The sequence below is a fragment of the Cupressus sempervirens genome, chromosome 11 (genome assembly GCF_028749045.1).
Source record: "Cupressus sempervirens isolate cs-2001-9-10 chromosome 11, ASM2874904v1, whole genome shotgun sequence".
In the NCBI taxonomy this organism is placed as follows: Eukaryota; Viridiplantae; Streptophyta; class Pinopsida; order Cupressales; family Cupressaceae; genus Cupressus; species Cupressus sempervirens.
This window is the reverse complement of record NC_143128.1, coordinates 167703163-167715996: the sequence shown is the minus strand read 5'-3', so window position 1 is coordinate 167715996 and position 12834 is coordinate 167703163. Positions and strand designations below refer to the sequence as shown.

General features: G+C 36.3%; 1 protein-coding gene across 1 annotated transcript; it reads left to right on the top strand.

Moving 5' to 3' along the window:
- The first annotated feature begins 6381 nt into the window (after nucleotides 1-6381).
- On the top strand, nucleotides 6382-6876 carry LOC149528708 (uncharacterized). Its single transcript, XM_089808063.1, has one exon. The coding sequence runs from the start codon at nucleotides 6382-6384 to the stop codon at nucleotides 6874-6876; it is 495 nt and encodes a 164-aa protein (XP_089664189.1).
- The last annotated feature ends 5958 nt before the right edge of the window (nucleotides 6877-12834 follow it).

The window sequence follows — 12834 nt, the reverse complement described above, 5'->3', positions numbered from 1 at the left end:
GAATTTAACCTTAAATTCTTTTCCCAACCATTAACCAAATTGAACCGTTACCCTAAGATTTAACCAAGTTAAACGTTGACCTTAAGACTAAACCAAATCACCTAGGTAAACTAGAACTCAATACTATATTCAACACTTTATTAAAACAAAATTCAAACCTAACTTTTTTGAATTAATCTAAAAGCTCTAACTATAATTCTATATCTAAAACCAAATTTAGCACTCTAAAACTTAATTCAATTTATTAACTCTTGTCCTAATTGAAACCTAATCAAACAGTACAAACCAAATTGAACCCTAATCCTAAAACTAATTAAACATTGATATCAAGGTCTCAAAATGATACAATGTGCATTATATATATATGTATATAAATAGATCTATATACATGCATATGTGTCATGATATGTATATTTGCACATATCATGTGCACGTGTGTGTATATATATATGCACATGTATGCACATATATACACACGTGCATGATAGATATATGTGCAAATATACATATCATGCACATATATGCATATATAGATATATATACATATATATGCACACATATTTACTTCGTGGACCTAAATTGTACACTTGACAAGTTTATGTGCACACATGTATGTCTAAAACCTTTTAACATTCAATCTAACTTAGATAGAAATATAACTTGCACACATGTAGTTCTTAAAAGGTCCTTGAGTTACAAACATTATATATAACAACATGTGTGTTTTAAAATTTAGTTTTCTTTTAAGGTATATGTTCATTTATGTTTTAGGACTTTTATATATATGTAGACATGTACGTGCATGTTTAATTTTATTAAAACAATTTAGATATGTAAGTTTTTTAATTTTGTCAAATTGTACATACATATGTTAATATAAATTTCAAGTTTATTAAATGTCATACATTTAAATTTAAATTTTCAGGTTTACACATTATACATGCACCTACATACATTGACATGGCTGATCAATAGCCTTCTATCCCCCTTGAGCAGCCTGTCCCCCTTGAGCAGCCTATACCCGAGCCCCAGCAGCCTATCCCAGGCCCTGAGTAGCAGCCCATACCTGAGCCCGAGTAGCCTATCCTAGGCCTTGAGCAGCAGCATGTCCCCCATGATCAGCTACCTATCCCACCTGAGGAGCTCTATGATCGCACTAACCAGGAGATTCTTAGACTTCAAGAATCCCTGACTAGTGGCACATGCTCCAGTGTTTATAGTGGTACATGCCAGAGTATCTTACGCAACTTGACATTTATTCGAGATGAGATTCATGGCGCTGCTCCATATTTTGCACATACTATACAGACTGTCTGGTCTTTCACTCCAGGAGGTGCAGGGCTTGGTGCCCAAAGATGTCTTGAAGAGGGAATGTTTCCCTCATTATCTTTCACAAAAGTATGTGAAGGGGTATTCTCCCCTTAAGTGTATAGATCCACAGATGGATGCATTGATATACCCATGCTTCCTTGCTACCCATGGTCGTTATCCAAATAACGACCAAATTCCACTCTATTTTGCCCGACAACTTTATGCAGAGGTTCTCTTACGCAGGGCGGTGAACTACATAGATTTACCAGGACATTTATGATAGGGGCATGGTAGATTGGATGATAGGTAGCTAGGTCGTCCCCCACTGGCACATAGATCGATTGTCAGAGAGAGGGAACCTGCTATTTCCTCTGTGTTAGGTCCATCAGCTGATGAGGCCATGCGTAGCACTCAGTTATGTGGGGTCCTTCAGGGAGTTGGAGAGATTGCAACAGCTGTCAGATCTATTTTGAGTGATGAGGTTGGTTAGTATTTGATGTCTCTTCGGCGTTCCAGATCATCATCCTATGCTTCATCTTCAGGAGACTTGTACAGTGCAGCAAGCATCCCTTCAGTGGCTAGCTTAGAGGGTCTCACTGGAGTGTTGGCACAAGATACTATGATTGGTCTGGCTGAGGATCTATTAGATACATATAGATTTGTATCAGAGCATCTTAGCATACCCATATCAAATGTTTGAAGTCGTGTCCATGGTAGTACTAGGACACATCCTCAGCCATATTCCTCTCATCGATCAGGTAGTGGTCATGGTGGTAGTGCATGTGATGATCCATCTACTGACCACTCTTTTGCTCCAGAGAGACATATACATACCACAGACCCTTCAACCAGTGTTACAGTGCAGGCTCAGAGTTTAGGTGTGGGCCTTGATGATGTTGATTTGAGCTTGTCGACCACAGGATGGATGGACTTGTTGACAAGTGATGAGTCTACTTCTATGCCATCTCATCTACATAGTCCACTTGGCTCGTCATTATTAGGACATGTGCCAGTCACCAGTCATGGGGCCCACGTAGATCCAAAGATTGACCTTGATGCAATGTAGTGAAATTTGGATGCATTAGTGGACACGTCGATGCTAGGCAGTCTGAGTATTATTAGATGCCACCATCTACATAGGTAAATTTGTTTTTGTTCATGTTAAAATTTTAATCATTTCAAACTAATTTAATTTAGACATGTGCATGTGTGCACATGTATGTATATCATGCACGTAGATTCAAATGTAATCACATGTAGAGAAATTTTAATTTGATGTGTTGCACATGCACATGTACAATGTAGGGGGACATGCCTCTTTTTACTCCAGCTTTGATGCCATATCATGTACGTCGTTGAGACTCATTAGATGATGTCAGTAGTGGACAGGTAATGTTTAATTATGTTTTGATTATGTGTACATGTAAATTTCAATATCACTTTCTCTTGATTAAATGTATGTATGTATTGATATCACTTTCTCTTGAATTTATATATAGGGGTTAGCACATCCTAGTGAGCACCTTGATACTAGTCAGTCTTCAGAGCACGTTGTGAGGAGGCGTGGTGATGATAGTCCTGCACTTGATGATCTATAGTTTTTTTTTATCTAGATGATTTGTTGTAGACTTTCATCTAGAGAGACATTCATATATATTAGATAGACACTTTATATACACACATGATGCATTGTTCATTCTTTGATGATAATTTACTATAGAGTCCTCTATTTTCATGTAGACTTATAATTTTTACCAACTAAATAATATTTCATACTTCATTCATTAATGTTTGTAGTTGTAAATGAAAATTTTTAGGAAATCTCTATCTATTTTTGTTATATTTTTATTTTAAGAATTCAAAACTCTTATCAGCTTATTGTTGCATGTATTAAAGCATGTAACTATTAGTGTATATTTGTGAGGCATCACGATTGATCCCCATGATTTACATTTTAATGACATAAGTATTTCTCAACCCATGTAGAGATAGCTTTGCTCATGCTTCTTGTTGGCAAGTGTTGTATGACCACCACAATACAAAATAAATTTCTACAATGTTGTTGTGAAGATGCTTGAAAATTATTGACAATGTTGGTGTTATGGTCTAGGTTGCAAACCTTGTTTCTCAGCCCAAGGTGAGGTTTCTACCTCAGAACCATAGGAAGAAGGGTATTTACAATGTTGTGGGGTCAAATGGTGATACATATCCCCTACAAACATGAATGAAACTGTCAAGATTTTTTTAATTTTTTGAAGGATGAACCTTTTATTAATGAGGGTGATTGGTGATAAAGTGATTGGATGCCAACATCTGGTGACAAGAAAGGTGTGTTTTATAATGACAATGATCCAATGTTGAATGATCACTATAACGATTGTCTAGTTATGCATAAATGAGGGTTGTTGGGTAGTAAATCTCCCTCTTCTCTAGGAATCTTTAATCTCACTTGGTAGTCTAGGTTTATAAAAGTTCATGCTCCTAGCTTAAACATAATTGAAAAGTTAACAAACAAACTGAATCTATTAAAAACAAAAAAAATTCACTAGAAGAACTTGAAGTTTTTCTATGCCTTACATAATGGTGAGTGGGAGCAGGGAGAGCCGTGTGAAGTTTTTGAGCGGGAATCTAAATTTGAAATCCTCTATACCTGGTGAGCATTTTAGAGATTCCCCTGTCGATTCTGGGGATGTTGAATTTGGAGATGTTGATGATGGCAGGTTTTTGGTAGACTCAGGAGGGGGCCCAAGAAGATTAAAAAATGGTCTAGTTTATTTGGGGTACAACCTACTGGAAAGTCTATTTTCCTGCCAATTAGTGATACTTCTACAAAGGATAAAGGTAAGTTCTAAATCAAAATCCCTGATCAGATTATTGATAGAAATATTTCTTGTATGGACATTACTTTGGTTGGGCATTTCATTGGAGCTAGAACCAATATTGAAGATGTGTGAGCTTTTGTTCGAAAAAAATGGTGTTTGAAGGGCCAAGTTGACATTTTAGAGATGGCTAAAGGATGTCTTTCCCTTTTTTTTTTCCTTTCTTGTGAGGAGGATAAGTGGGATATCCTCTATAACAGTCCTTGGATTATGGGAAGGCATACCATGTTGTTACAGAAATGGACCCCCAACCTTTACTCTCTGGATGATTTTTCTATTCAAGCCACTATTTGGGTGAGACTACATGGCCTCCTCTTTAGTTTTGGGTGGAAGATGTGTTCAAGGGGATTGCTAATACTTTTAGGGAAATCCTCTCTTTAAATCCTATGACTGCTTCTAGGAGGAGACTTAACTATGCTAGATTCTATGTTGGGGTTTCATGTAGTGTGGATCTTCTCAAATCTATCTCTGAATCTAAACTTGGTACTTGGGACCAAAGGATTGAGTATGAATCTATCCATTTTGCATGCTTCCACTGTAAGAAAGTTGGTCATTGGGCTAAGAAATGTCCTTCTTTGCAAGGAAAGGCTAAGAAGATTAAGAAAGTGTGGGTGAAGAAAGATCTCTCTAAGGGTGCGAGGGAAGTTTTAGATGAGTCTGTTGCCCCAAAAGACCAATCAAAGTGCTTTGATGGTGGTGTGGTGGGTAGTGTGACTGAGGGTGTGGAGAGTCCTATTGAAGAGACTATTTCCCCAAAAGACCAATCTAAGTGCTCTGATGGTGGTGTGGAGAGTCCTATTGAACCTTCCGAGATTGGTGCTCCTCAAGAACTTGGCTTAGTATCACCTCTGGTGTAGGAGACTAGTTTGACTACTTCTACCCAGATCCTTTTGGAGATCCCCAATAGTGATAGTTTGTAGAGGAATCAAGAAGGTATGGTGATCATGACTAAGGAGGTTAAGGTTTCTGTTATAGAAGGGACTCAAAAGGAGATAGGTGTGCCACTGCCTACTATTCATAAAGTCCAGGATCCCATGATGAAGGATGGTAACTTTGTTAGTGGTGAAGTCAAGGACCTTCTAGCAGTCTCTCATGTTGAGGAAGTAGTGTGGGATAAGGATAGTTCTGATGCCAACTAGACTGCGGTTGGTAAACAAGCTAAAGGAAGGAAGAAAGGAAGTAAAAAAGATGAGGACTCTACTCTAGTGAAAAATAATAAGAAATTCTCCAAAGTAGAATCCAAAATTGGGGAATCAAAAAATTGTAAGGGTAAACATGGAAGTTTTTTGTCTAAGAATGATGGATCTACTTTCAAAAATGGTGATGTTGGGTCTTCTCCATCATCAGTTGGAAGACCATCCAATTTGCAGAAAATAATAGCTGAGGCTAATAGGAGCATTGCTAATGGTAGTCAAAGAACCATCCTTGAATCAATTTTTTTTCATAAATTGTGAAGATAATTTATTGGAATATTTGAGGGCTAAATAACCCTCATAAACATGACATTTTGAAAAATATGATTAGGGATAACAGGTAGGACATTTTTGTTATTCAAGAAACTAAGATGCTCAAGGATAAGGTGGAATGCCTTTCTATTTTTAAGGGAGGAAAGATTATTGGTAATGATTTGGAAGGAGCGTCAGGTGGTATGGAAATTTTTTGGATTAATAAATGGATTCAGGGGGAACTCATTTATCAAAGAAAAAATATGATGAATGTTCAATTTTTTAATTCAAAAGATAATTTTAGTTGGGTCCTTACTAATGTCTATGCCTCCAATTCCAAATGGGGGAGGAAGGAATTGTGGGAAGAAATTGATAATCAGAGAAATTTTTTTGCTGAAGATAATTGGTTAGTTATAAGGGACTTCAATACCCTTTTAAAGGACACTAAAAAATGGGGTGGTAGTCAGACCAATTTGGATAATAGATTAGATCTAATGAACTTTATTTATCTTCATCTTCTCCATGATCTTGATTTACATGGAATTGAGTACACATGGATGAATAAAAGAGCTGGAAAGGACCTTATTCAAGTTAGGTTGGATCATGCTCTTATTAGTAATGATTGGTTTCTGAATTATAAATGTGCAATTAATGCTCAAGTTTGGGTGGGATCTGATCACTACCCTATTTTCTTTGTTGTTGATAAAATTAATTTTCATAAGAAATTTCCCTTCAGATTTGAAAAAATGTGGACTCTTGATCCAAATTTGGAGAGCCTCATTAAGGAGTGGTGGGATATTAAAGTGGAAGGTACAACAATGATTAGAGTGGCTGCCAAATTGAAAAATGTTAAGAAGATTATTAAGATATGGAATAAACATACCTTTGGCAACATTTTTGAGAATAAAAAAAAGATTGTGGAGGAGCTTAAAGACATTCAAGATAGGATTCAGATCAATGGTTATGAGGTGGTCTCTAGGGAAGAGGAAAGCAATAAACTGGTTGAACTTCATGATCTTATTTCTAAGGAGGAGATGTTTTGGAGACAATGCTCTAGAAAGGTCTTTTTGAAGGAAGGAGATCACAACACCAAGTTCTTTCATATGACAACCTTAAAGCATAGGATGGCTAATAGAATTTCCAAGCTTAATACGAATGAAGGTTTGACTGATAATGAAGAGATTATCAAAAGGGAGGCAATGGAGTTCTTTGGTAGATTTCTTCAATGGGAACTGATTTGAATTTGGATAAGCAGAATATGTTCCTGGAGTGCATTCCTTCTTATATCTCTGAGGCCCAAAATTTTTTCCTTACTTCCATTCCTTCTTCGGATGAGATTTCTAAGGCTATTTTCTCTTTCAAGGGTGACAAAGCCCTTGGTCCTGATGGGTTTCCTCTTTTATTCTTTCAGTAAATATTGGCATATCATTAGTGTTGATGTTTGTAATGGTGTGGAGGAATTTTTTGGCTCTAGAAACATCCTAAGAGAGTTAAATGGGACCTTTATAGACCTTATTGTGAAGAAGCCAGGTGCTGATAGAATGGATCAGTTTAGGCCTATTAGCTTGTGTAATTATTTTTATAAGATCATCTCTAAAGTTCTTACTCTTAGCATTCTTTCCCTTCTTTCGGCTATCATCTCAAGGCAGCAAAATGGGTTTGTTCTGGGTAGATAGATCTTGGATTCCATTATCTCAGTTCATTAAAATATACATTCTCTTGCAATGTCAAAGAAGAAAGGGTTTCTTCTTAAGCTTGATCTCTCAAAAGCCTATGATAGAGTTGACTGGAATTTCCTCCTTAGTGGCTTGGAAGCATTTGGCTTTAATAAGAGATTTTGGGATCTTATCTTTATGTTAGTTTCGTCGGCTTCTTTTTTTGTGCTTTTTAATGGATCCCCTACTTCCTTCTTTAAGGCTTCAAGGGGTCTTAGAGAAGGGGACCTGATCTCTCTTATTCTTTTTGTTATATTGGCCAAATGCTTGGGGAGATTTGTGATTAATATGGTGGTGAAAGGGGACTTTGTGGGCCTCAACCCCTCTTCTTCTGCTCTTGTGTGTTCTCATCAACAATTTTTTGATGATTCTCTTGTCATGGGGGAGGCTTCAGTGAGGAATGCTAGGAACATTAAGAAGACACCGATTGACTATGGAATGGCCACTGGTCAAATCATTAACTGGAGTAAAAGTGTGATTTACTTTATCAATGTTAGTGAGGCAAGAGAAATTAAGATGAAAAAGATCATTGGCTATGAGAGTGGCTCCTTTCTAGGAACCTATCTAGGTTTACCTTTGGGATTGACCCCTCTTGACAGCTTTTGGAACTCCCTGATTGATAAAATCCACTTAAAAATTTCTGGTTGGAAAGGCTCTCTCCTCAGTTATCATGGTAAGGTTATTGTTTTGAAGTCCATCCTTCAAAGTGTACCACTTTATTCATTGAGTGTTTTCAAAATTTTGAGAAAGTTTGCCCTTGCTATTGAGAAAATTCAAAAGATTTTCTTATGGACTAGTACGAAGACTAAAAAAAAGACTCCCTCTAATTGCTTGGAAGAATGTTTGTATTCCCTGGGGGAAGGGAGGGCTCAGCTTGTGAAGGATTTCAACAATGAATGAACTCTTACTAGCTAAATTACTTTGGAGATGGCACAAGGAAGAGGGGGAATGGAGGAATATTTGGGCTGAAAAAATATTATAGGGACCAATTTGATTTTCAACATTTCCTTTCTTTTGATGTTGATCAAGGGGGTTCTCTGATATGGAAGAATGCTCAAAAATTTAAACATATTTTAAGGAAAGGGGTCAAATGGAAGGTGGGAAATGGTAGGAAAGTTCTTTTTTGGGAAGACATTTTGATCGTGGATCACCCTCTTGGTGTTGATCCAAGGTTGAATAGGTATATGGAGCAGTGCAAGAATCAGTATGGCACTTTTGTGAGTGATTATTGGAAGGATGATTTGTGGGTGAATCTTCATAGGGTGGACCAAAATTTGGTTGAGCTTGGTAAGTGTTTGAATGCGTGCTTTCTTAACCATGAAGAGGATGTTCCGATTTGGAAATCTGATCCTAGTGGTATGTACTCTATTGCTTCAGCCTTTGCTAACTCTTTTGATGATCTTGATGAACCTTGTTGGGCTATGGCTTGGGCGAAAGGTTTGACTCCCAAAGTTAATATCTTCTTTTCAATTCTTCTACAAAATAAAATATTAACTCTTGACAATCTTAAGAAGAGAGGTTTCATCATTGTTAATCGATGTGTTCTTTGTAAGAATGATGGGGAATCGGTGGATCATATTATGCTATATTGTCCCTTTACTAAGAAGGTTTGGGATAAAATTTGGAGCTTAATGAATGTGGATTGGGTTTTCCATGCTGCCATCCTGCTGTTCTTTTCTAATTGGAAGGATCCTTCCAAGAATGCTTTGATTATTAAATTGTGGGATTTTATTCTTCCATATCTATGTTGGGGCATTTGGAAGGAGCATAATAATAGGATCTTTAGAGGGGAGGATTCCAGTCCTGCTTAGTTTTTCTATAAAGTCAAGGTCCTTATGATTGAAAACATTAAAATTTGTGGTTCTGGACAATAACCTTGTAATGAGTGGGAGGTTGGGGTGCTTAATAATTGGAATATAAGGAGTCTGGGTATGAATGTTAAGGATCCTAACCCTAGGGAGAATGCTAGATGGGATTGTCCTTCAATGAATTGGTTTAAGATAAAATTTGATGGGGCCTCAAAAGGAACCCGAGTAAAGCAAGTTGCGGAGTTGTTATTAGAAATTCTAATGGTGACTTTGTGGGAGGCTTGGCTATACCATTAGGGAGTCAAACAAATCACGTTGCTGAAGCTTCTGCTACTCTTCATGAACTCATCTACACCAAAAGTATGAATTTGAAGAATATATGGGTTGAAGGTGACTCCCTCAATATCATTAATTGTTTAAATAATATAAATCCACCTTCATGGACTATCAATAATATTATTTCCAAGGCTATTAACATTATTAATTCTTTCCAAAATTTCATTATATCTCATAACTTTAGAGAAGCCAATTGTTTAGTTGACTGGGCTTTGAATGTGACTTGTGTAAATTATCATAAAATCATTTGGGAGTCATATGATACCTTACCTCTAGATGGCCACCATCATATCGAATATAATAAATGGAGATCTCAGCAAAAATACTTTAATTATAATGGTGTCAGTGAATTTTAATTATGAGTTTAACTCCTTTGGAGTGAGGTGGGTTATGATTTTTAGAAAGGTGGGCTTTTCGCACAGAGTCTAGGCAGTTTTTTCCTTTCCTCTTTTCGGTAGTGGTGTGGTTTTTAGTTGTAGAGTGTATGGGAGTTTTTAGAGAATGAAAACTAGTGAATTTAGTGCAGAGATTACGGGGGGAAAGAGGAAAAGGGTGGAGCTACCTAGCTGCTCTGAGTGGAAGAATAAGTCAGAGGTGTTGGACATTCTAAGGCGTGGCAATTTCATAGGGTACATGGAAAGGCTTAGAGGCAATAATCTAGCAATTATGCACCAATTCATTAAATCATGGAAGGATGGCTTTGTGATAGTTAGGAACCAGCATATGGATGTCACTGAAGAAGTCATAGTGAAGGATACAAGGTTGGACATGGATAGGATTAATTTCTATCAAGAAAGGAAGCTTTTAGACAAGGCTATCGATGACTTTGTGGAGATAGAACAAGAGAGAAATCATTTGGTCAAAATAGGTAACTCATATTATAACCCGATCTCTATTTCTCATCCATGGCATTTTGTGCTCTTTGTGATTATGGAATATCTAACTTTGGATGGGAGATTCACTAAGCTGTATGGGTATCATTTTATGTTGGCAAATCATTTCCAACATGATGTTAGGATCAATTTTCTTTTTTATCTTCTGTAGTCTCTTAGTATTTCTACCCAGGCCATTCAGAAAGACCTAAATGGAGAGCATGTTTACCATGAGGGTCTCATGGTATTGATTATGAATTTTTTAAAGTCTAATTTTTTTTTGAAACCCAAGAGTTTGAAAGGGGCTGATCAGGATACGAAAGGGAGTATCCTGGATAAGGGCTACAATTCTAAGACTCAAGATGAAGCTGAAGGGGGTTTGGGAAATTTAAAAAAGGGCTTGAGTGGAAGTTCAAAAAAGAAGAAAAAGACTCTTGAGGATGATGACTCTGACCGGGACTGGGAAAGTGACTTCGTGGAGGAAATTGTGAGAGACCATTACAATAAGAGGAGTGGAGGAAAAGGAAAGAGTAAAGGCTGTCATGATGATTGGGTCTCTGCTCCTTTCGATGATGAGCATCTGGCTCAATGGTTGGAGAGGAAAAGAAAATCCTTAAGGTGATAGGAGGATATGTATAAAACTACGAAGGATGGGGAATTAGACAATGAGGACAATGGAGAATAGGGGCATAAGTTAGATTTGGGTGATAAAGCTGAAGGTGGGCTTGGGTTTTACAAGGGTTTATTTGGCAGCCCAAGTTCAATTCTAAAGGATATTGGTGTCCTCAAGCATCAAATGTAGCCGCTGGGCAAGGAAACAGAGCAACTCAAAAAAACTTCTAGAGGGGAGCGGACATTGGGGCAACATATTAACAAACTTTCGAAGGTTATTGGGAATGGAGAAGAAGTGAAAAATCTCATGCATAAGATAACAATGCTTGAAGAAAAACAAAGGGTCATGGATAAAGATATTAGCAGCATTCAGGGGAAGGTGTAAAAACTGGAAACCAAGCTAGGTAATTTGGATAAACTATTCAAACAATTGGTGGACAATGTGAGTAACCTCTTGAAGAGGAATGAGTGTGACAAGGGCCAGGACTCCCTACCAGGGGTAGAGACTCAAGGACTAAGAAAATGTACCCGTAATCACTCTAAAAAGAATGAGGAAGTTAGTAAGAAGGATGAGGTGAAGGCTACTATTGAAAATATGCAAACTCTGGTGGATCAAGCTGTTGACCTAATAAAGACTTCTTAGCTGGTCAGTTGATATTCTTTTGTTGTACTTTTGCTATTTTTTCCAGCTTTGTCTTGTGTGACCTCATGAATGTTTTTGTTTGAGATCTGTTTCATGTTGTTCTATGCTTCCTTTCTTTGATGTTCTTTTCTCTTAGACTTATATTGTTGTAAAGGTTTCAAGTCCTTTAAAACTTATTTTTACTTAATCAAAAATTGAAGTTTTTCTAAAAATTGGAGTCATAACTAGGTTGTCATCTCTCTAGGATGTACATAAATTGAATCTAATGAAAAAAATTAAACAAATGAATCAAAAAAATCAAAGTTTCCAAGCTTCCACTTTTTATACATGCGGAAAAAATATTGGCCAAAGTAGATGAATTTAGTTCCACGCATGCCAAATGCATTTGCTTGACTATTTCAAACTCTTTTCAACAAATCCACCTTGTGCATATCCTAAAATCAAACTGGGAAAAGATTAAAGGAGACAAAGTTAAATGAGATTTATTCATTGTAAACCATAACAATTTTTTGTTGACTTTAAAAACAAAAAATACAAAGGCTAAATTTTTTTTTTATGAAGAAGATAAGAAAGTAAAAGGCTAGCTAGAAAATTCAGCAACACCATCGCCAAAAAAAAGAAGTGTTTAAATGTTCTTATTTGTTATTTTTGAAAAAAAAAAAGTGTTTAGATGTTCCTATCTGTTGTTTCTAAAATGCTACAGTATTAGATTTTTAATTTGCAATGTACAAGTCATTATATTGTCATCATTGGTTGATTAATGTCAAACTTATGGGAAGGTTGGTGTTAGTATTTTCATTAATGACAAACATTATCAAACATAATGTATCAATATGTTTGAAGTATTTTTTTAGAATGATGAAATGATGACTGAGTACTTGTATTATATTTTGACTAAGTATGAATATTTTATTTCACAAATAGCTTCATTGACCACTCCTCTCAACATTTAACTAATAGCTAATATGTATCCTTAAATTAATTTTAATTAATTACAATTACATAAATATAAAAATAACATATAAATTTTGAAAAAATGATTGATTGAGGAAAATCCTAAAAAAATTGCTCTGCAAAGTTAGAGTGTGTGCAGGCCTGCTAGCCTTTTCTAGAAGCATTACTTGTACTTTGGGTGGTCTTGTGTTTGCATGAATCATCTTTTTTTCATCGGTTTGATCTCATTGTTCATTTTTGATTTTATGATATCTTCAAT

Bases quoted from the DNA above. Each gene is read 5' to 3' on its own strand.
- LOC149528708 (XM_089808063.1), top strand. From the start codon at position 6,382: ATGTGGACTCTTGATCCAAATTTGGAGAGCCTCATTAAGGAGTGGTGG.